Source organism: Lolium perenne, chromosome 2 (assembly GCF_019359855.2).
Source record: "Lolium perenne isolate Kyuss_39 chromosome 2, Kyuss_2.0, whole genome shotgun sequence".
NCBI lineage: Eukaryota > Viridiplantae > Streptophyta > Magnoliopsida > Poales > Poaceae > Lolium > Lolium perenne.
The window spans coordinates 10,051,658-10,073,957 of NC_067245.2; the positions used below are offsets into that span (position 1 = coordinate 10,051,658).

Below are 22,300 nucleotides of genomic sequence, written 5' to 3' on the forward strand. Positions count from 1 at the left end.
CTCGTATCGTGGCTCTCGGTGATAGGGTTTTCGCGACGGAGAGAATATATAGGCGAAGGGGCAGAGTCGGGGGACGCTCGAGGGGCCCACCCCATAGGCCGGCGCGGCCAGGGGCCCCACCGCGTCGCCTTGTGGGGTGGCCGCCTCGTGTCCCCTCTTCGTCTCCTCTTCGGACTTCTGGAAGGCTCCGTGGAAAATAAGACCGTGGGCTTTTGTTTCGTCCAATTCCGAAAATATTTCGTGTGTAGGATTTCTGAAACCAAAAACAGCAGAAAACAGGAACTGGCGCTTCGGCATCTTGTTAATAGGTTAGTGCCGGAAAATGCATCAAAATGATGTAAAATGTATATAAAACATGTGAGTATTGTCATATAACTAGCATGGAAGATAAGAAATTATAGATACGTTTGAGACGTATCAAGGATGGGCGCTAGGGTTTGGGGAGAGGGAGGCTTGGGCGCCGGCCACTAGGGGGGCGGCCAAGGTTGGAGGCTAGAGTGGCCGGCCCCCTCCCCTTGTCCCTCTTTTTATAGGTGGAACCCCCAAGAGTTGGACTACAAGTCTTCGAATAAGACCCGAAACCAAAACTTGCCTTAAGGTGGGAAACCTACCCCAAGGTGGGACTCCCACCCCTTCCTTGGGGGGGTGGCCGGCCACCATGGGGTGGAGTCCACCTGGGACTCCTCCTCCTTAGGCTGGCCGGCCATGCTAGGTGGAGTCCCTCTGGGACTCCACCAGAGGGACTCCACCTTCCATGGTGATTTCTTCCAGACTTTTCTAGAACCTTCTAGAACTTCCCATAAATGCAGCGGATCATTTTCAAACTTGGAAATTGACTTCCTATACATGAATCTTATTCTCCGGACCATTCCAGAACTCCTCATGATGTCCTGGATCCCATCCGAGACTCCGGACAAAACTTCGAACTCCATTCCATATTCCATATCTACTTAAACGACATCAAACCTTAAGTGTGTCACCCTACAGTTCGTGAACTATGCAGACATGGTTGAGACTTCTCTCCGACCAATAACCAATAGCGGGATCTGGAGATCCATAATGGCTCTCACACATTCAACGATTACTTAGTGATCGATTGAACTATTTACATACGATACCGATTCCCTTTGTCACGCGATATTTTACTTGTCTGAGGTTTGATCATCGGTATCTCTATACCTCGTTCAACCTCGTCTCCTGACAAGTACTCTTTACTCGTACCGTGGTATGTGATCTCTTATGAACCATTCATATGCTTGCAAGCTAATCAGATGACATTCCACCGAGAGGGCCCGGAGTATATCTATCCGTCATTGGGATGGACAAATCCCACTGTTGATCCATATGCCTCAACTCATACTTTCCGAATACCTAATCCCACCTTTATAACCACCCATTTACGCAGTGGCGTTTGATGTAATCAAAGTACCCTTCCAGCATAAGTGATTTATATCTCATGGTCAAAAGGACTAGGTAACTATGTATCGAAAGCTTATAGCAAATGAACTTAATGACGTGATCTTATGCTACGCTTAATTGGGTGTGTCCATTACATCATTCACATAATGACACAACCTTATTATTAATAACATCCAATCTTCATGATCATGAAACTATGATCATCTATTAATCAACAAGCTAGTTATACAAGAGGCTTACTAGGGACTCCTTGTTGTTTACATAACACACATGTATGAATGTTTCGGTTAATAAAATTATAGCATGGTATGCAAACATTATCATAAACACAAAGATATATTATAATAACCATTTTATTATTGCCTCTTGGGCATATCTCCAACAGGTAGATGGATCATCGTTCCACCTTGGTCTCCATGTGAGAAACACGCAGAGAGGGGCAACCAACCACCAAGCTGTCCACACATCCATCCAGCCGATGAATGTCTCAAAAGATGATGCCCCGATTGGGGTGACAATGTAGACGCCACCATCATTTGATCTAGGAGGCCCTCACAACGCATCCAACGAGGGGTATGATGCCCACATGCGCCGGCGTCAATGGTGGCATCCCCCAAATCCGAGCCCCCCTAGAAACAACAGAGCAAGAGACGCCCCATCATCGCCTGCAACTAGGAAAACGACACCCAGTGGTGTTGCCATTGATGGTGGCATCCTCACTAGCTTCAGTAGCTGGACCACCGTCTCATCCTCACCGTGGACCGCTGCACCCGATCATGGCCCAAGAGATCCACCGCCAGGAAACCATCACCGTCACAAGGAAGCACCACCACTAGCTAGATCCCTTTGCACTGAGGTTGAAGACAACAAAAGGTGGAGGATGCCACATCGCTGCGTAACCCGCGCCAGGGCCATTTATAGGTCGCCCTAAGGCGCCTACTCAAGTTACACTGCCGCAACCACGCCTTTGAGCCGTGGTGGAGGGACGCCCCACCACCATCATCCTCCCGCACGTGCCTAGTTGGGATCCGGCGGCAGCTACAGTTCGGTCCAGGGAGGGGCCGTGAGAGGGAGGGATCCCAATATATCACTCCTTGCGAGAAACTTGACAACCCGACCACCTTAGCCTTTGGTGTTGTCATTGCAGCTCGTGAGTTGAATGATGACCGTTGAGACGGCAGTGTTCAAGGCTAATCAAGATTTCATCGAATCGTTTAACATCGGCAACAACAATTTCTGGCTTGGCGTCAACCAGTTCGTAGACATTACCAATGCTAAGTTGAGTGCTACAAAAACAAACCCCATGAGCATTCTACAGAACTCACGTACGAGAACATGAGCTTTGATATTCTTCCGGAAACGGTGGATTGGAGGGGCAAGGGAGCCATCGCCCCTATCAAGGATCATGTACTTTGCGGTAAGTACACTAATACTAGTTGTTTATTGAAAATTTGTATGGTAATATATGCTGTAGAAATGGTAGATAACATTCTAGAAACACAATTCTTTGTAGGTTATTCTCGGGAATTTTTTGTTGTTGCTGCAACTGAGGGTATGGTGAAGCTGAAAATAGGAACATTAGTCTTGTTAGCAGAGCAAGAGGTGGTTGATTGTGATGTTCATTGCCAGGTTCAGGGCTGGGAGGGAGGGATCATGGATGATGCCTTCAAGTTCATTATCTAGAATGGAGGCATTGCCAAGGAGTCTAGCTACCCATACACCGTTGCTGATGGAAAATGTAAACTAGGTCCAATAGCGCCTTAGCCATCCCCGGCTATGAGGATGTGTCGGCCAATAATGTGGCAGAACTCATGAAGGCAGTGGTTAACCAACTTGTGTCGGTAGCTTTAGACGGAGGTGACATGACATTTCAATTCTACTCTGGTGGGGTGATAACTGGCTCTTGCAACACTGATTTGGACCATGGAATAGTGGGGTGAGGACGGATACATGAGAATGGAGAAGGACATTGCGGACAATAAAAACATGTGTGGTCTACCCATGGAACCTTCTTACCCCCACAAATAGTTAGGTCACCAAATGCCACATAATCATAGACATGGACAACAGTTCAATAAATAAGGTCCACATGGTCTTCTGTAGTTCTCATGTGTCTGTACAATGTGTTACAATAATACTATATTCTATGTACATACTTTAATACTTTGTGCTTGAACTGATACTCTATGATATGATCTATCTAAAAGATTTATTAAGAACACATGTTGTTCTCTGCCATACAAGATTCAAATGTCTAGTTAAGATACTTGATGTTAAATGTTAAGAGACATAGACATATGTATGGTCTCATACTTACACATTTAAAGGATTTTTTTTTATTTCATAACAAAAGTTGGAAGCATCCTGTATATACACATTTAACAACCGGTTTTCAAAGAATCCAATTCAATCCACCAAAGATATGAGAAAACTCCCACATTCCAAAAAAAAGCCTAACTTGTTGTACTTTGTGGTATGACCTGATGGCAAGGACATGTGAGACATGGTTCTATTATATATACATACTTATAGTGTTTTTTGCTATTTTTGATTAAAACCAAGACATTTGTGTGTTGTTGTACTATATACATTTATTTTACTTTAGGTAGGGAAATGGTAGATAATTCCTAGTTATACAGCAACCAATGTGTCCAAAGAATTGCACATGAAACAAAGAATAATCATTATTCATTAATGTACACAACTTTATTTTATATGGAACATCGATGAAACACCACAAACCACAGATAAATATAATATCGTAAATTTCTAGTAATGGTTATAATTGTCAATGTGAATTTATGAGAATTATTTAAATGAAATATAACATCTAGACCTTTTCTCATAGTTAGGTAATATACAAAAATTCTAGCATCAGCGAAAACCAAGTGGTTCAATTGTACATCGACTCCCCAGACAAAACATTGTTTGTTGAGGATTTGTGGAGGCCACCTCTGTTGCTTTTTTGTTTAAAAACATACACAAAATGTTGTCCTCTCGTAGCATCTATAGGGCTGAGATCACTACCTAGTACCTACATGCTTCTTTTGCATTGTTATAACTTTAAATTGAGAAATACTTTGCCGCGAATGCAACAATATGCATGTCTGAACTTCCTCTTGCCTGCATAGCCTTCTTAGCCATTTGCATCCATTTTTTAGCATTCTTTTTGTACTTATCCTTTCTTTCCCGTCCATCACCTCTCTAATACACCTCTCGATTTCCCCACTCCTTAGGAATCCATTATCGCTCTTCCGTGCTTGCACACCCATGCCCCACACGCTCTCCACATATTTTGAGATGGTGGGTTGGTCTGCCCAATGTGGAATGCCCACAAGAGGCACACCGCTAGCAACGGCTTCCAGTGTTGAGTTCCATCCACAGTGGGTAACGAAACAACCTACAAGTACATGCATCAATTAAAATGAATTTTTATTTTTTTCACCTTATCATATTTGTTAGTAGTCTTGGCCAAAATAGAGTAAAGGAAATGTAGAGCTATATCATACCAATCGCCCGGTGTGCAAGAACCTCGAGTTGGGGGCACCAAGAAACAATTAATCCGGCCTTCTCACATTTGATCTTGAGGACTTCAGATAACTTGTGTGCCTCATTTGATATAACAACCCATATAAAAGGTTTACCGGAATCACAAAGTCCGTTGCCAAGCTCCTCCAGCTGAGTTGCGTCATAGTTGGAGACGGTCCCATATGATACAAGCACAACAGATGAGTTGTCCTGCTTCTCCAGCCAATCCATGCACGGTGCATCGCAATTGAACAAGTTGAACCCATAAGACTTTTTTGATGGAAGGCGATCATCGTCGAGGTAAAATGATGGCAATGTTGGGCCTATCATCTTTGCTCTCCATGTTAACTCCATGTACTCTGCCTCCTGCTCAGTTGACAAGGTGTTGAAAATAATAAATCATTGGTTATATGGAAGTGTTGTTTGAGAATTTTAATATGGTCTAAATCCTTCGTTATGTAGAAATGTTGTTTGAGACATTATACAAATTTTCCACTAAATTTATACTACTCCCCTCATCTTGATCCATCATTCTTGTCGTGGTATTATTTTTTAATTTAAATTTGAAGTAAAACCATGACAAGTATTATGAATAGGAGGAAGTATCTTACATTAATGTTTTCCAGCAAATTATAATAACTATTGTATTTTGGAGATAATCTCACACTATCTATAGAAAATTTGTACTCTGATCCATAGGGTTTATTATTTTCAACAACTATAGCGTCCGAGCACGCGCTGCATAATACAACGTCCGGTGGGGGAAAAATAAGCGCAGCGCGCAGCAAACGTTTACGGCGCGTTCGCAGCGACCTATAGCGCGTCGATTTTTAGTGCGCCCGTTGGAGATGCTCTAATCCCGAGATATCCCCTCCCATTCCCTCTCATCCCCATATTTTTTTGTCTAAATTGAAAATTCTCCATCATAATAGTACATTTTTTGGGAAGGGAATTTGAGGGACTTGGTAAACACCAAACCCATTTCATCTCCATACCCATTGAGAAGAAAAATACAAAAGAAGTAAATAAAGCCTTAAGGTTTTAACAAGCGTAGGGGAGAGTGTATGCAGCCAAACTTATTGAGTGATCGACGAGAGCAGACGTATATGGCTTACCTTTGGCTCGAAGTCGCGGAATGAGTTGACGAGCACGTCGTCGGCTTCTTCTAGCCCCTCGAACTGCCGAATACATGTCCTGGTGAACACAGGCTGGGACTCCGGCACCGCCACGAACGGCGGCATGTCCTCCGGCCCCAGCTCCACGCTCAGCGCTCCCCTCGCCACCAGCTCGCGCCCGTCCGTCGCGGGCAGCGCCATGCGCCCCGCCCACAGCTCCCCGTAGATGATGTCCACAGCGCACGGCTGGGAGAAGAACGCCGCGGTGGCCACTCCGGCGGCGCGCGCCACGGGCAGCGCCCACGCGAGGTGCGGGTCGTACACGAGCACGCGCACCGGCCGACCCGCGCGCGCCTCCGACGACAGTAGCTCCCGCAGCGTGTCGGACCCCACGGCCTCCATCCGGGAGAAGTACTCCGCGTAGTCCGGGCACGAGGCCATGCCGCCGGCGTCGAAGCCGTCGGAGATGGCGGCCACGCGGAACGGGTCGCCCGGTGGGTCGGTGGAGGAGAGCACGTAGCGGGTGACGACGAGGGTGGGGCGGAGGCCGTGGTAGGCCAGGCGCTGGCCGAACTGGAGCATTGGGTTGGTGTGCCCCTGCGCGCCCGGGAACGGCAGGAAGAACACATTCCCGCCGCTGTCGCCGCCTCCATGGCTGACGCTCTCGCTGGTGGTGATTGTGGTCTCCATGTTTCCGGTGTTCCCAGTATCTGGTCATGGATCGACGGATAAATAGGCACGAAAGACTCGAAGCAGAGTGGCGCCCAAGGTTGCTCCTCGGGACAGTCAAATTTGTTTCCACGCTCCTGTCTGGTGGCGAAACTCCTTTTTGCACTTGACTGGATCTTGGTGCCTTGTGGTGGCGGGTGAAGGTGCGACGAAGGTGCTGCGCCTGCATCCTACACCATACGCATCCGCATCTTCGCTTCACAGGAACAGAGTAATCTATTTTTTAGATAACAGGCAACAAGGCCCGACTTTAAATTAATAAAGCCACACAGTAACAAGGTTAGGATTACACACTGCTGGGCATTACAGCTTAGCCAGAACGAAGTTCACAAGACAGCACGAAAAACATAAAGCGATAGCTAGATCTTGGAGATATCGGTGTTGTCCGCGCCCCGAGCCCATCCCGAGGAACGGCCTACTGCTTCACCCCGCCGGCGGCTTCAACTGCACGTACAGCTCCCTTAGCTCGCACGCCATCCAGCTTAGCCCCTCCTTTTCTCTTGCCTTGGCTTTTAGGCTCCACAGCTGCAAAAAAATAGTGATTTTGTAAATGATGTCAGCTGGGTTAGAAATAATCTTCTTCTCAATTGCAAGCTTGTTGCGCACATTCCAGAGAGCCCAAGATTGGGCTAAAAAGAGCACCCACAGCAGTCTCCTAGGATAACCCGAAAAACCAGAAAGGATGGCATGGAACTGAGCAAAATTGGCCGGACACCAGTTGCACCCAAGCAGCTGGCGTAGGACGGACCAGGAGAACATTGCCAAAGAACAGGCGAAGAAAATGTGACTAGCATCCTCCGGAGCACCACATAGGGCACAGAGGCCATTGGAAGGACCATGTCTGGTGAGAATCTGTTGGCCCGACGGCAGCTTATCAATGGCAAGTTGCCACGAGAAGATCTTGATTTTTAGCGGGAGCCTAGCTTCCCACATGTCTTTGGAATGAGCAACTGTCGTGCCTTGCGAAAGCTGAGCATACATCGATTTAACTGTGAAGGAGCCATGTTGATCAAGGTGCCAAGATACCTTATCTTGACTAGTACCAAGAGACACATGCGCTAGCATTCCTTGCAGCTCCCCCCAATAGCGAGCGCCTTCCTGATCCAGGGATCGACGGAAGCGGACCTGCAGGGAATGATGTTGCAGGGCTTCAGCCACCGAGATGTCTTGATTGTCGCAGATGGCAAAGAGCATAGGGAAGGAATCCATGATGGGGCCCCTCCCAATCCACCAATCCTTCCAAAAATTAGTGCGGATACCATTCCTGACCTCGTGTTTTGCGCCAACTTTGAACAGATGCTTGATTTTGTGCAAGCTTTTCCAGAACGGTGATCCGCCATGGCCAAAGCCCGAGAACAGATCAGAAGCGTCAACATACTTCGCGCGGATGATACGAGTCCAAATCGTGTCCTCATCCTGATATAGCCTCCAGATCCATTTGAGAAGGAGAGCCAGGTTCATGTTCTTGGTGTTAAGCAAGCCTAGGCCCCCCACTTCTTTGGGTCTGCAAACCGTTGGCCAATTTACTAGGTGATATTTCCTCTTCGGTCCAGCCCCTTCCCAAAAGAACTTAGATCGATGAGAGTCAAACCTCGCATGGATCCCATCATGGAGGAGAAACAAGCCCATCGCATAAATAGGGAGATTGTCAAGGCAGGAGTTAGACAGGATTAGCCTCCCCCCAGAGGTCAACAGTCTGCCAACCCAGGGTTCAATCTTAGCAGCCAGCTTCCGAACCAAGAAAAGCCACTGCTCAAGAGTTAACTTCCTATTCGAAATTGGCAGCCCTAAGTAGAGAAACGGGAAGTTGCCAAGTTTGCAGTTCAGCTTGTTGGCGATGGCGTTTCTCTCGCTGATACGCTGCCCAAGGACAAACACTTCGCTCTTATGATAGTTGATTTTGAGCCCAGACATATCTTCAAAGCACATCAGGAGGAATTTGAGGTTCGCGATATCCTCATCCGAGCCCTGAATGAGGATAAGCGTGTCGTCGGCGTACTGAAGGTGCGTAATGACCCCCGGAAGGAGATGTGGGACTAACCCATGGATGTGACCGGCAGAAGCAGCCGCAGAAAGGATCACAGACAGCGCCTCCCCGATAAAGTTAAAGAGCAGAGGGGAGAGGGGATCCCCCTGTCGGACCCCTCTCTTATTCCTAAAAAAAGGCCCCACCTCACCGTTGATAGAGATAGCAGTTTGTCCCCCAGAGACAAGTTGCAAGATCCTGTGAATGTAACCTGCATCAAAACCTTTGTAGCGAAGGACTTCCCCCAGGAAGTCCCAGTTTACCCGGTCATATGCCTTTTCGAAGTCAAGTTTGAGGAGCACACCACTGTGCTTCCTCTTCCTGAGGTCATGAATGATTTCCATAAGGGCCAAAGGTCCATCCAGGATGTTTCTTCCCTTAATGAAGGCTGTTTGGTTCGGGGAGAGAATCCTGTGGGCGATAGGGTCGAGCCTAGAGGCAAAAGCTTTGGAGATGATTTTGAAAACCACATTGATCAGGGCAATCGGACGATATTGCGAAATTTGTTCCGCCCCCGGAACTTTCGGAATGAGTGACAAGATACCGAAGTTGAGCCTCGCAATGTCAATGCGCCCCAGCACGAAGTCATTGAGGATATGCAGAATACCGAGCTTGACCTGAGGCCAGAAACGCTTAAAGAACATCACTGGGAAACCGTCCGGCCCAGGAGCGGTGTCGGTATTCATCCCTTTGATTATGGCCTCAAGCTCAGGTTCAGAGAAGGTGCAAGCCAGGCCCCCATTCTCCTCCTCTGAAACGCGGGCTTCCTCACCCATGAGGAAGGGGCCAGCCCACACACCCTTGGGGCCGAGGAACCGAGCAGGTTCCTATAGAACTCGTAGACATGTTCTTGGATCAATTTAGGTTCCGAGATAGTTCCGTTGTCAGTCCTAAGCTTAGAGATATGGCATTTCCTTCTCCCGTTAGCGACGGCATGAAAGTACGCCGTGTTCGCATCGCCCTGCAAAGCCCACCTAACTCTGCCGCGATGCCGCCAGTGTTCTTCCTCCATTATGTAGATATGGAGAAGCTGCTCCTCCAAGTGGTACCTTGAGGCCCAGGCATCCTCGTCTAGGCCTGTGGCATCAGCCAGCACGTCGAGTTCGGCGATCTGGGTCAGCAAAGCAGCTTTCTCAGCCTTGGTGTCCCTACCCAGGTTCTGATTCCAGCCTCTAAGGAATTGTCTAAGCCCTGTGGACATAAAGTTCCACCAATCAATGATGTCACGGCCGCCCACCTTGGTCAACAATCTCTCCCAGGAGTGCTGAACTAAGGGGACAAACTCATGGCGCTCGAACCAGCTTGTTTCGAAGAAAAACCTGTTGGAGCGCACCGGGAATCCCTCACCGGTGTCGAAGACCAGAGGTGTATGGTCAGAGCCCAAGCTGGTCTCGGCAGACAGGGAACAGAGCGGGAAAATAGTTTCAAAGGAGGCAGACACAAACACACGGTCAAGGGCGGATCGGACCGGATTGAGCTGATGGTTAGACCAGGTGAACCGTGCACCCGTGCGCGGAATCTCCCTCAAGGCCCAGGAAGCAATGGTGGTGTTAACAGGTCAATCAGCGGCCAGTTAAGATTGTCATTACTCTTATCTTCAGCAGCCCTGATAAGGTTGAAATCGCCTCCCATAAGGATCGGCAGAGTGCACCCAGCGATCTTGACAGATATCTCGTCCAGGAACCCCCTGGAGCGAGCGTGGTCTGCGGGTCCATAGATACCAATAACCTCCATCTTCTTGTTAGATACCCGATGAAGAACAGATAGGCTAAGAAAGAATTGACCCCTGTCCATTCTTCCTACCTCAAACAAGCTGTCACTAACTCCCAGCAACATACCACCCGATTGGCCATTAGCTGGAAGCCAGGACCAGAAGAATTTCTCACCCACCTCCAGGCTAGCCAGTTCAGCGTCCGTGAAGTCCTGTTTGATGGTTTCTTGCAAGAGAACTACGTCGATGCGATGTAACCTGAGATACTCTTTCAGCAAGGTTCGCCTACCCCGTCGGCCGAACCCTCTGATGTTCCAGAAAAGCGCTCTCATTGGGACACTCTGCTCAAAGCCCGTGCTTGGCGGGTGATAGGGCGATGGCCAACAGGAGTGGGCCTGCGCGCAACACGCCTCTTCGAGACAGCAGATTTCTTGATTTTGCCCGATCCCGAGGGATCTCCCACAGAACCCTTTGGAGCAGGCAAGCCAGCGGCCGGGGATGGCTCCCCCTTGGAGCCATCCTCCATACCACTGCCAGCATCGGCTTGGGCCGGAGCATCTCGAGCGGCCTCTTCCTTGGCCTTGGCCTCTTCTTCTTCAAGCCTACTTCTTGCTGCCAAAAGATCTGCTTGCGCGTGTTCACGGGCCTGGAGGAGGGCGACCGCTTGTGCCGGTGACCCTTCCGAGGTTTTGAATAGGATGCAACTGTCCTTGGCCACCTTGAGCAGGTGATCAAGGGGAGAATGTTGAAACGCGACGAAAGCGGAAGGGGAGTTACCTGGGGCGGGGGTTGACGATGAAGGAGTCGCAGTGTCGATGACGCTCTTGGCGAGGTTGTTCTTGTCTGAAGTGGCACGGATGGCCCGCTCTAGGACCGGTCCGTCGCTTGCGCCCTTGGTACGCGCACTCTTGCGCAAGGCCTCCGCCGGGGAGGCCTTGGAGCGAGGTCCCCTAGCCACTGGGGCACCAAGCGCAGGAATGGGAGCATCCAGGAGGAGTCGCTGTCCCACGTTGGCGGTGTCATTGTTGGTGGAGTTGTTGTCGTTGCTGATGGCGGGAGCCTGGTGCAGACCGAGGGTCGGGGCTGGGGAGGTGTTGGCAGCCGCAGCAGCCGCCTCCAGCATGAGTTTCCGGGAAGGGCGGTCGTGGTTGAGTTTGCTCCTTTGCTCGCTGTTGCGCAAGTATTCCTGGTCAGAGGCACCTTGGGACGGGCTGGACCACCCCACCTCCTCACGTTCCGCCTCAGAGAGATGCAAGGCTTTGCCCAGCGTCGGCGAAACGTGTTCGACCGAGGGAGGGTCTTCAGGCTGGTCCACACAGAGGGAGTCGTCGCTGATGGAGACGTCCGGGGAAGGCGGCAAAGCGGATTTGATGATTTGTGCCACCAGCGGGAAGATGTTGCCTGTGGGAGTTAGGTTGGACCCATACTGACTGCGAGCTGAGGCGGGAATCTAGGGGCTGAGAACCTTGTCGTTGGGCGGGAGGCAGGCTGATGGCGAAACAGGAGAAGCACCCAGGGGCACGGACTTACGGGGGCCTTCCCCGCCCGCTCTAGGAGCAGAGACCGTACCGCGAGAGGCCTTGTGGGCGTGGTGTCCCCGCCGCCCGTCCCAGCGATCCTCATCAGTCTCCTCGAAGTCCTCTTCCTTGTCGTCTGTGCCCTCTCCAGGGGGAAACTTGGGAGGCTCGTGCGGCGGTGAGTCTTGGACTGTTTCATCTTCACGAACAACTTGGATCTTGTAGCCTTGCATGTTGACGAAGAGGGTGATGTGATCAGGCAGCAGGTCCCCTTTGCGGCAGCCGAAGGACATACGAACAGGCGCGTCTAGGTTGGACAGCGTGGCCACGTCCACCCCAATGGGGCGGCCCAGCTCACGTGTAGAGAGGAGTAGGCGATCAGCATGGCGGAACGGTGGTGGCACGCCCAGCAGCTTGACCCAAACTTCTTCCAGAGATTCGGCCGCAAGAGGGTCGCCAAGAGGGACCGTGACAATGGCCTTGAGCTTGGTGCAGGGCAAGGTAAGGCCGCCCCCGCGGATAGCAATGCGTAAGCTCTCCTTAGAAGGGAAGATCAACGAGAAGTCCGTTGGGCCAATCTGACGCACCTGCCAATCCCAGTGCTCATCCACCAGGTCTTTGAACTCATCTTCTACCTGCTCCGCAGACAGTTGTCCACCCCCGAGGATAACTGTAGCGGAGTTGGAGGCTGGTTTCTGGAGATCTTCGTCAGGGACTTCGAGGCAGCAAAAGCCAGGGCGCCCGCCGCCAAAGCCTGCCCAGAAGGGAGCGAGCGCCGTGGAGACCGCAGCGCACATGGCGGACAGGTGCCCCACTTTCTTACAGTTGACGCAGAAGGCTTCGTCTACACAGGCGGCCTGAACGTGACCCTGCTTACCGCAGTTGTAGCAGGTGATGTGAGCCGCGTCTTGGATGGGCGCCCCAGCCACCCCAGGACCGTAAACCAGCCCCGAGCTAGGAGCCGACACCTCCCCGGGTGCACCATGGGGCTGACGGGGTTGCCTCCTGCCCGCGTTCCGCCCAGAGTCACGGCCACGAGGGGGCGGCGGAGGGGGAGGGGGCGCACGAGATTCCTGTCGTGACCGTTCCCCCTCGGAACGCCAGGACGAGGAACTCGCACGCTCCGCCTCGCGGTCACGATGCCGCTGCTGACGGCGATGTTCTTCCTGCTCCCTGTCGAGCTTCTGGCGCAGATCTTGATCGCGGGCGCGGGAGTATCCTTTGTTGAAGTCATCGAAGGGGCGTTTGCCGTGGGGGTTTCTATCCCTCTCCATGGGCACAAGGAGAGGAACACGAGCGCCGAAGATGGGGTCGAGGTGGGTGGTCAAGAGCTTGGCGGCGGCGAGGTTACGACGGACGTCAGAGGCGGGGGCAAGGAAACCAAATGACGGATCTAGGGTTTGGGGAGGGAGCCAGATCCACTTAAATACCGGCGACTGAGGGGTAAAACCGTCCCACCGGGGAACCCTAGAGTCTCCCAACCGGACATCTTCAGGAGTGGCGACGTGGCGAGCATCCAACGGGTCCGACCCAGGGGCATCTGCGGGAGCAGGTCCGACCGCACCATGGGCCAGCCCAGACACACCGACCGACCCCTGCCCAGGCCGCAGCTGGGCCGCAGAGGCCCTAGCCACCCCATGGGCCGGCCCAGGAGGCCCAGCAGCGTCCAGCACCAACGAGTCCGGGGCGGGGGCAAACCCTAGCGGCGGCGGCGTCCCCGTCGCCTCCGGCCGCCCCAGGGCCGATGGGAGTTCCAGCACCAGCGCTCCGATCCGGACCCGCCCAGCACCGGAGCACGTCGGACCAGCAGCAGAAAGACCCCTTCCCACAGCTGCCAGACCAGGAAGCGGAGGGAAGTGAGACGACGACGCGAGCGGCGGGGGCGGCGCCGGCGCCGGCGAGGGGCTCCTCTCCCGCGAGGAGCCAGGGGCGCACCCCGGCGGCATGCCACCCACCAGATCTGGGCAGAACCGCCCGAGGTTCGCCGGAAAGGGGAGCGGTGGCCGCACCACAACTTCTGGATCCCAGATCTCCTCCTCCGAGGACACCTCCTCCGAGCTTGCGACTTCGGCGACGACGGCGGCAAGGGGCGAGAAGCGGTTCCCCTTCCGCACCGGAGTTGCGCGCTGAGCCTGACGCCCCCCAGGGCGACGGGCGGCACCGCAGCGGCGGCGTTCCGGGGGGACGAGCTCCCAGTCGCCCCCCGCGTCTCCAGAGCAGAAACGCGTAGTTAGACACATCTCCCTCATGCACTGAATATAGCCTCCTCAACAGAGTAATCTATCATGGACATAAAATATTGCAGAGGAGACATTGACGCATTTGCTTATTTACTCATTCAGGTGCGTGATTTCAGGTTAGTTAAAATACATCAGAGTACCTTCTAGTTGTACTCCCTCCATTCCACCAAAGACATCTAGATAAATATAAATTTTGACAAATCTTAGATAATTTTTATGATACAACCTCGGTGACAAATTTAGATACTAACACAAACCGTTGGCTACCTCTTAAACCTGCTTTCACTAATGATTTGTTACGGCCAAGCCAACGCGGTATCACAAAAAAGATGCATTTGCATATATTTCCTCTAATCTCTTTTAATTGACTCGAACTTTGTACAGAGTAGGTTCCTTAATATTTAATAAGACCCAAGTTTACAAATTACAAATAACTTACGGTACTTTAAATCGACAATAGTTTATGTTTAAAAGTATGGGCAATGGAACATGTAACAATCAACCATGCAGAAAATTATGCGCTATCAAACACCACAGGTCGATGATAAAATTAAGCAACACCATTGTTGCCAGGACCATCTCCGCCACTAGTTGAAGCACCACGGCCATCATCGTCCCAGGCACCTCCAGGTTCTTACTTTCTCCGTTGCATTATCTCATGTCTTCTCATCTCCCAAAACAATCTTGCTATCACATCCATTTCCCATCATCATGATCTTGTTCTTCTTGACCATGATGTCATCCCTCACCTTGTTTTCCTCAAGAAGGATTTTTCACTCCTCAAACGCGGTCTCACACTTCTCATATTCTGGATTTAGTGCCACTTTTCCTCCTTGTGTTGTTATTTCTTCTCAGCCAGGTCATTTTTTGCTTCAATTGTATAGCCACAAATGTTCGGGAAAATTTGCTAATGGACATTGTAATTTTTGTGCATTTGCCAAAACACACCACTAGAACGTGTCTTTGCGCAGTACCATTATAATTCCGTGGCACGTTTGCCAGAACGCCAAAAATGGAAAGTTACATTTCTTTTTATTAGGACTACAATCCACGACTGGTTTAGAACGGTTTTCTTGTGTTACAATTTTGGTTCAGGTGCTTCACTGGGTTTTCCTGTTTTTTTCTGAATTGCAATTCTGATTCAGGTGCTTCAACGGTTTTTTTCTGGGCCCTTGGGCCCTTGTTAGTCCGTACATATGAATCTGTGATGCAAAAGTGGCTTTCTTAGTTTCTTATGTTCCCTATTATTCTGTAAGTATGAACAGATGGAAACAAATAATTTGCACTATTTAGTCATGAACCGAACCATATTTAGAGTACTAGGAACACTTGCATATTAAAATAAGAATTTTGACAACACGTGATCCAAATGCTCAACATAACAGCCCACAAATTGACGTGTCGAACACAACCATACAGATTAACAGAGAGACGTATATAGCGTTCTAGTGTCAACATAACAGCTCACAAATGACAGGTTTAAACATAGATTGAACGTGTTCAACTAGCAAAAGTTACAGATCGTGTATATCCTCTATATTTCGTACGTCATACAATATTCAACTTCACTTTTGGCCTTTTTTACCTTCAACTTGGGAGTTGTTTTCTTCATAGCTTTAAGCTTAGCAACAATTTTTGACCCCTTGCGTGACTTCTTGCGGCTGCAATAATACACACATTTAAATCACACTAGACAACAAATATCATGTAAATATTGCAAAAGAACCTGCATATATGATTACCTTCTTTTCATAGGGATATTGTTGGTATCAATGGTGCAATCAAGTTGTTTTGTTGGTGGGCACATTCCGTGTAAAGCTGCACAATCAAGATCTAATTGTTGCTTGCGACTGCAAAAAAGGTATGAAGACAAGTTTAAACATTTTTTGCTAGCATGTAAATAGAGCGAAGAAATTGCGGATTTGATTACCTTCTTGTCATTGGGCTACTAATATCCATGGATGGAGTCGAGGTCTTTGAGGGTGTAGTCTGAGTAACCACAGATGATTCTTCAACGTGTGCATATGGTGGTTCAATCAGTTTAGCTTGTGGTTGAACTTCAATTGCCTTCTTGCTCTTGTTCCTCACTCTCTTTGGTTAAGGTGGTGCGGGTGGAGGTGCATTAGGATCAAGCACCGTCTTATTGCAAGTTTTCTTCCATCCTTTGTATCTTCTTGTCCTTGGCCTCCCAGCTGCACGTTTTAGAAGAGGGGGCCAAAGTTTAAAGCCAAGGTCTACCTTCGGCCATTGATGCCTTTTTGTCATACCTGCCAAGTTCTGCCATCTTGAAGCTGACTTGCATGTATCCTCCACTTGCACCTCTTAGCTTTGCAATAACCCCTATTCCTTGTTGCCTTGGAATATGGAGCTGCAATTTCATATTCAGTCTTTACTGCATATTGCCTAATTGCCTTCTTAAAGCATCTACCATATTCAGATATAATACCAACTTTAATTTTAGATTTCTCAAAATCTGTCACATGGATAATGGTTTCACAACCAACTGTGTCATCCACAACAACGTCATCATGAAATGACTCATCGGAATCATACCCATCATCAAAATTGGATTCATCAGATTTAGTTAGCAACTCTTTGTATTCACACTCATCATCATCTACACCAACATACTCAACTTCCGCATCAACCCAATCATCAAAAACAGGTGGTTCCTCGCTGCTAGAAGACTCATGGTCACTACGAGCAGAGTCATGTTCAATGTCAGGACGCTGTTGTTGTGGTTTATCAACTGGAATTGAAGGGCCGTTTAGCTGTGGCACACAACTAGGTGTACTGATATCCCCTTTGCAAACAACAGATACCATAATAGGAAACCTCCTTTCATCCCAATACATATCTATCGCAGTCAACAACAAAGTGTCATGGTTGATTTCTGCAAAATAATGGCTCACTTTATCCCAAGAAGTGATTAACAACTTCTGATTTGGTCCATGTTTTAATCCTTGATCAAGTTGTTCGCTGAATTCTTTGAAATTGATACAATCCCTGTCTAAAAATTTCAGTTCATCTCTAGCTGCATGCCACACTTGTGTCCCATTATCACAAAATTCAGCATATGCACACACCCAAACACCAATTCTGGTAGGTGAACTACAATCTATCCTGTTCAAATTAATAGGGATATTAGAAACTCTATTTTCCTAGAAGAATATTCTAATAAGAATGGATCAAGTACAAAGTAGTAGTCACCAAGGGATATGTGGCCAGATATACAGATATTAACTTCCTGATGTCTCAACTAAAATTGTATTGTTGGGAATAAGAAACTTCAATCAGCCACCAAGATAATCAGGATCATGCGTGTATAAGAAGCATTAAGCTCACGTAATTTCTTTGGATCATATTCTGCATCTTTTACATCCGATAATATCAGTGGGCTATCTATAGCAGTTACCTTAACTGGACAAGCATGCAACAACATTTCTACATTTCGGCACCAGCAGAACTCTACAGAAGTAAGTGCAGATAAATACTTAGCAGCACTACTAGCGGTTGTCTTGATCCAATAGTTGGCTAACCATGAATTTGTTTCCAAAAGTACTCTCGCTTGGCCCCGGAAAAAAATAATACTGAATAAACAAATCGATGGACAGGGCCAGCAGATAGCTTATGATTGCTTGTGAGACGTGAGCTGAGCTGGCACATGTTAAAATTTTAATAGTACCCTCCCCCGAAACCCTGTCCTCCCCTTTCGCCCCCCTCCCGGGCGGCGGCGGAGGCCCCCATCCTCAAGCCCCCAGTGGCCCCTCTTCCCCGCCCTTTAGGTCATCGCTGATGTCGCCTCCGGTGGCGGTGGCGGCGCCCCTCCCGTCCAAGGACGATGGGGTGGAGAGGGTTCCGCGGCGGTGCTTCATTGGAGGCGGTGAGGCGCAGGCGGAGGATGTCGGGCGGCATGGCGGCGATGGCCGTGGCCTGAGGAACTTTGCCAGTCTTTATGGAGGAGTGGGTGGAGCGTGGCGGCCTTCGCCCCAAGCGGTGGCGGCGATCTACGCATGATTTGGGTCCTCTTGGCCCCAATCGACGCAAGATCCATGGCTTCGGCCAAGCCATCGTCGGTGCTCTGTGCCACCTCATTCTTCTCTGGTGATCCAACATGAGTGACTAGCGGCGTGGGGGCTGCTAGTCTAGCAATAACGGTGGCAGTCATCGGATTTCTCTCATGTGAAGATGAAGACCTGCCGGAGGCTTGTCTGCCTTGATTTGGTTGGAGTGATGAGTTAAGGAAAGCTCTGCCGGCGACTGGAACAATTCAGCTTTTTCCTGGAGTTTGCTGGATCGGGTGTATTCGGTCGCGCGCACTCATGCTTTTATTCTGACTATTTGGTTCTGGAGGGATCGGCACGAAGCTCTATTCTATATTGACATCAAGTGACTTTTTGGTCCATGGTGAAGTCACAAGAAGGAATATCATGAAGGCCGGATTGGAGGACTAGCTAAGGGAGGTTCAAGTCTCCGCGTTGTTTAGGGACTTGCTTGGCGTTCCGGGCTCCGGAGCAGTGGTATGGAAGTGGGGTGGCAACACAGGTGAAGTTCAGAGTCCTACCTATCAGGGTGAAAATCCAATGTCTGGCTTTAACTGGTTGTGTGGCAATGGCCTTGTTAGAGGCATTGATTTGAGAGTGGGGACCATCTTCAGGGTGAAAACCTAAGATCTTTAGTCGGGCAACGACGGCGCTGGTGCACCATTCCCTTCCTGGAGGCGTCGCTTTTGGTGAGTCTGCATTTCAGGTGTTGTCTTGGTGGTGGATGTATTGCTCTTGCTAGGTCTGGGATGCTATAGCGGGACTTTTATTTCTTAGTTTTGTTTTCTCTTTTTTGGTTGTGTGCATCCGTACTATTATTACGGTGTTGCGTTGTTGCAGAGCCTAGGTGTAATTCATATCTTTTGATATTAATATATCTCCTTTATCAAAAAAAAGACGTGAGCTAATATTAAATCATTTTTGTGCCAATGATTAGTGCTTAACTAGGAAAAATATTCGCGCAACACGCTGATACCATCAGTTAACTGCAAGTGATACATTCACACTACAGGAATGGGCCGATATACCTAGGGCCGGGAACCCTCGGTGTTGTGGGTATATTTTATGGGTATATCAACGACGTGGTCTAGATCTGGCAAGCCCGGGTGGCCCACAGATGGTGATGGTGGCATATGGCCCATCGGGCGGCCCAATTGCTTTTAATAGAAGATGGATGAAGTCCAGCCCAGGAACATGAGCCGGATCTCAACCGACCTATACAGGTAGTCGGATCTGTGAAGGCCCATGAAGTATCCGGATCCAATACAGCGTATAAGGAAAGGTGGATCCTTGACGTGCATGACAATGTAATATTCCGTAGTTAGGCATCTTGTATTCCGGCTAGGACTCTCCGCGTAAACCCTAGATCTTGGTGCCTTTATAAGCCAGATCCTGGGAGCCCTAGAGGCACAACGACAACTCATTGTAACAATGCGAAAGCGCCCAGATAATTCCAGACAAGCAGCAGTAGGCCCTGTCATCGTGCAGGTGTTCCGAAGTTCGGTAAATCGCGTACCACCATCCCGAGGACTCTCCGCCCGATGGCCCCTACTTCTTCTCCCCCTCGTGAGGATCCCTCCTCCGAGGTACCGTCGAATAGGCAACAGTAGTTGGCGCCCACCGTGGGGCCATCGGCGTCTGGAGGCCGGAACCGGGAGGGTTCCGCCATGGGAAGCTTCAACGACTCCATCGTTGTGGGGCGTGTCCTTTATGCCGGGAACTTTCCGATCGTCCCTCAGGACGAGGGCTGGATTCTGGCTAAAACTGGCCCCGTCAAGCTCTCCATAGTCCCAATCGATGGCATTCACATCTTCATCGACGAGACCATCGATTTCGACGGAAACGCCCTGGTAAGTAAGGTTGACGCGACCGCCGATGAGCAGGACGCAGTCGTGAAGATCCGATCTGAGGCGCAGGAACTTCCTCAGGAAGATTCCGCCTTAGATCTGGAAATTTCAAAACCCACCCAATCCTCCCCTGAGCAGAAAATTATGATGGATGATCAATGAAGATCCGCCTGGGTCTCGCAGGTGTTAGAAAATCAAAGGTGCCACTTCGTGCACTTCCTCGCACATACCGCAGGAACCGCCCCTCCCCAGGAGGGAGCCGGACCCATGCAGGTTGAGGCTACCGGAGACAGCGATGTTACAGATCAGCAAGAGGTTGCCAGAGACAACAACACTCTGAATCAGCAAGAGGAAGCCGGAGACAAAGAAGAATCAATCATTGGCAACCTAAGCCCAACCTCCGACGATGCTTCCTCCATGGACACAGATGAATACAACCATGCTATGAAGGAGCTGGAGGATGAGGAGAAAGCTGAGACAGAATCCGCCCCGCCAAAGGAGGTCCTCGTGACCTTAACTGGGCTAGAGCAAGGAACTGACGCAGAGGCGACTCCGACCGACAACGAAACCCTAGGCTTGTCCAATTCAGAAACTCCGGAACGGACGCTCTATCGCGTTGTGCCAGATCCTAGAGAAAGACGTGCACTCGAACACGGGGAATATTTGTCCATAGAAGAGCTCGCCAGGCAGGCAGGCCGGGGTGCCATTGCAAACTTGGAAATCCTGACCAAACCAATAACTCCGGAGGATGCCACAGACCCGGCGGCTCTAGAAGCCAAAAGGAAGGAACTGTTGGCTAGTGCTGAGAGATTTGCCAACACCGCAGTAGTAATGCTGGAGGAAAGGCAAGATGCAGAGGAGGTGATGACGAAATTTCTAGAAAGAGAGCGCCAAGTTATAGGCCAAAGCACTCCGAGCATGGTGGGAAACCATCATAGTGGATGCCAGCAAAGAAGTAGATAGGATCCATCGGGAAGCCATTGGCCCCCGCAAGATCAACTTTGCGACCCCCACCGATCATCAGCCGCTCACAACTCCAAAGGACAATATGAAGAAGGCTACGGAGCTTTTGGCCAAAAATGATGAGGAGATCGACATCGCCCACCTCCGCACACTCATAGCTTCAGCAATGAAGCAACATAGTAAGGCAGATAGCTCGCGCAGGTTGGAAACCAACCCGGAAATATGTGTATCCACCGCGCAGAAGGACGCCTCAGGAAGAAAGCGTCGTGACGAAGAATCGCGTACCGGATCCACGGAGCGAGAAGAAGAACCAGAGAACATCCAAATCCAAACCCCGTACCCTCGAAAACACCTCCGACGGACCCAAACAAGGGGAAAGGTCCAATGTACACTGGCAGTGACAAGTAATGGAATTCGTCACCTCTGCCTCAGACCCTGCATCCTCCTCCGCCACCTCGCCGACGCAGTCCAGTCGGAAACAGCAGACCCCATGGGCCTGGTGGAATTAATATCCGCGACAACGTAGCACCTCAGACGAATCGGAATATGGAACGCACGCCGGAGCCGTGGCGGAACCAAAAAGAAGAACGCGAGCTTGAGCCACGTAGAAGCCGGAATGAGGGAGGCGATCGCCATCATGGCGAAGGTAGCCACCAAAGCCGGAGTCAGCAGCCGGAAGGGTGCAGAGAATCTGAAGGCGGAAGGAAAAGGTCTCATCGCCCCCCTCGCAGATCTCCCTCCCCACCACCTAGTGTAGGAGGTGGAGGCGGAGGTCGAGGTCGGAGATCTCGCTCCCGCTCAAAGTCTCCCACCCACAACGGCCCGCGCGATGCACAGGAACGTCTCAATGAATACAGATCTGAATACATCGGCCCAAAGTGCTTCGGCAAGATGATCCGAGAGGAGCCAAAGCCAAAGGGCTTGAGCCTCAAGCTACCCAGAAATCTGAAGCATTACGATGGTAGCGAAAGGTCCGATACCTGGATCGAGGACTTCTTTAACGCAGTCAGCTTTGCCGGAGGGACCCCCAATGTAGCATGCCGCATGCTTCAGTTGTACCTTGTTGTCGTAGCTCGTACCTGGCTCAGTGACCTTGAGGAAAAATCCATCTTTTGTTGGTTCGACCGGAAGATCGCCTTCGAGAAACACTTCAGGGGCACCT

The 22,300-nt window shown here is 50.0% G+C and overlaps 1 protein-coding gene and 1 pseudogene across 1 annotated transcript; both read right to left on the reverse strand.

Moving 5' to 3' along the window:
- Nucleotides 1–4,267: 4,267 nt before the first annotated feature.
- On the reverse strand, nucleotides 4,268–6,842 carry LOC127323998 (UDP-glucosyltransferase UGT13248-like; annotated as a pseudogene).
- A 372-nt stretch (nucleotides 6,843–7,214) lies between these two features.
- Nucleotides 7,215–10,860, reverse strand: LOC127323999 (uncharacterized). Its single transcript, XM_071825237.1, has 3 exons — nucleotides 10,373–10,860; nucleotides 9,797–10,202; nucleotides 7,215–9,644 (listed from the first exon to the last, which is right to left on the reverse strand). The coding sequence occupies exons 1-3, from the start codon at nucleotides 10,858–10,860 to the stop codon at nucleotides 7,215–7,217; spliced, it is 3,324 nt and encodes a 1,107-aa protein (XP_071681338.1).
- Between the last annotated feature and the right edge of the window lie 11,440 nt (nucleotides 10,861–22,300).

Bases quoted from the DNA above. Each gene is read 5' to 3' on its own strand.
- LOC127323999 (XM_071825237.1), bottom strand. From the start codon at position 10,860: ATGAGAGCGCTTTTCTGGAACATCAGAGGGTTCGGCCGACGGGGTAGG. The intron at 10,203-10,372 runs GTTAACACCACC...TGCCGAGACCAG, and splicing joins AACTGGCCGCTGATTGACCT to CTTGGGCTCTGACCATACAC. The intron at 9,645-9,796 runs GTTAGGTGGGCT...CGAGTTCTATAG, and splicing joins ACTGGCGGCATCGCGGCAGA to GAACCTGCTCGGTTCCTCGG.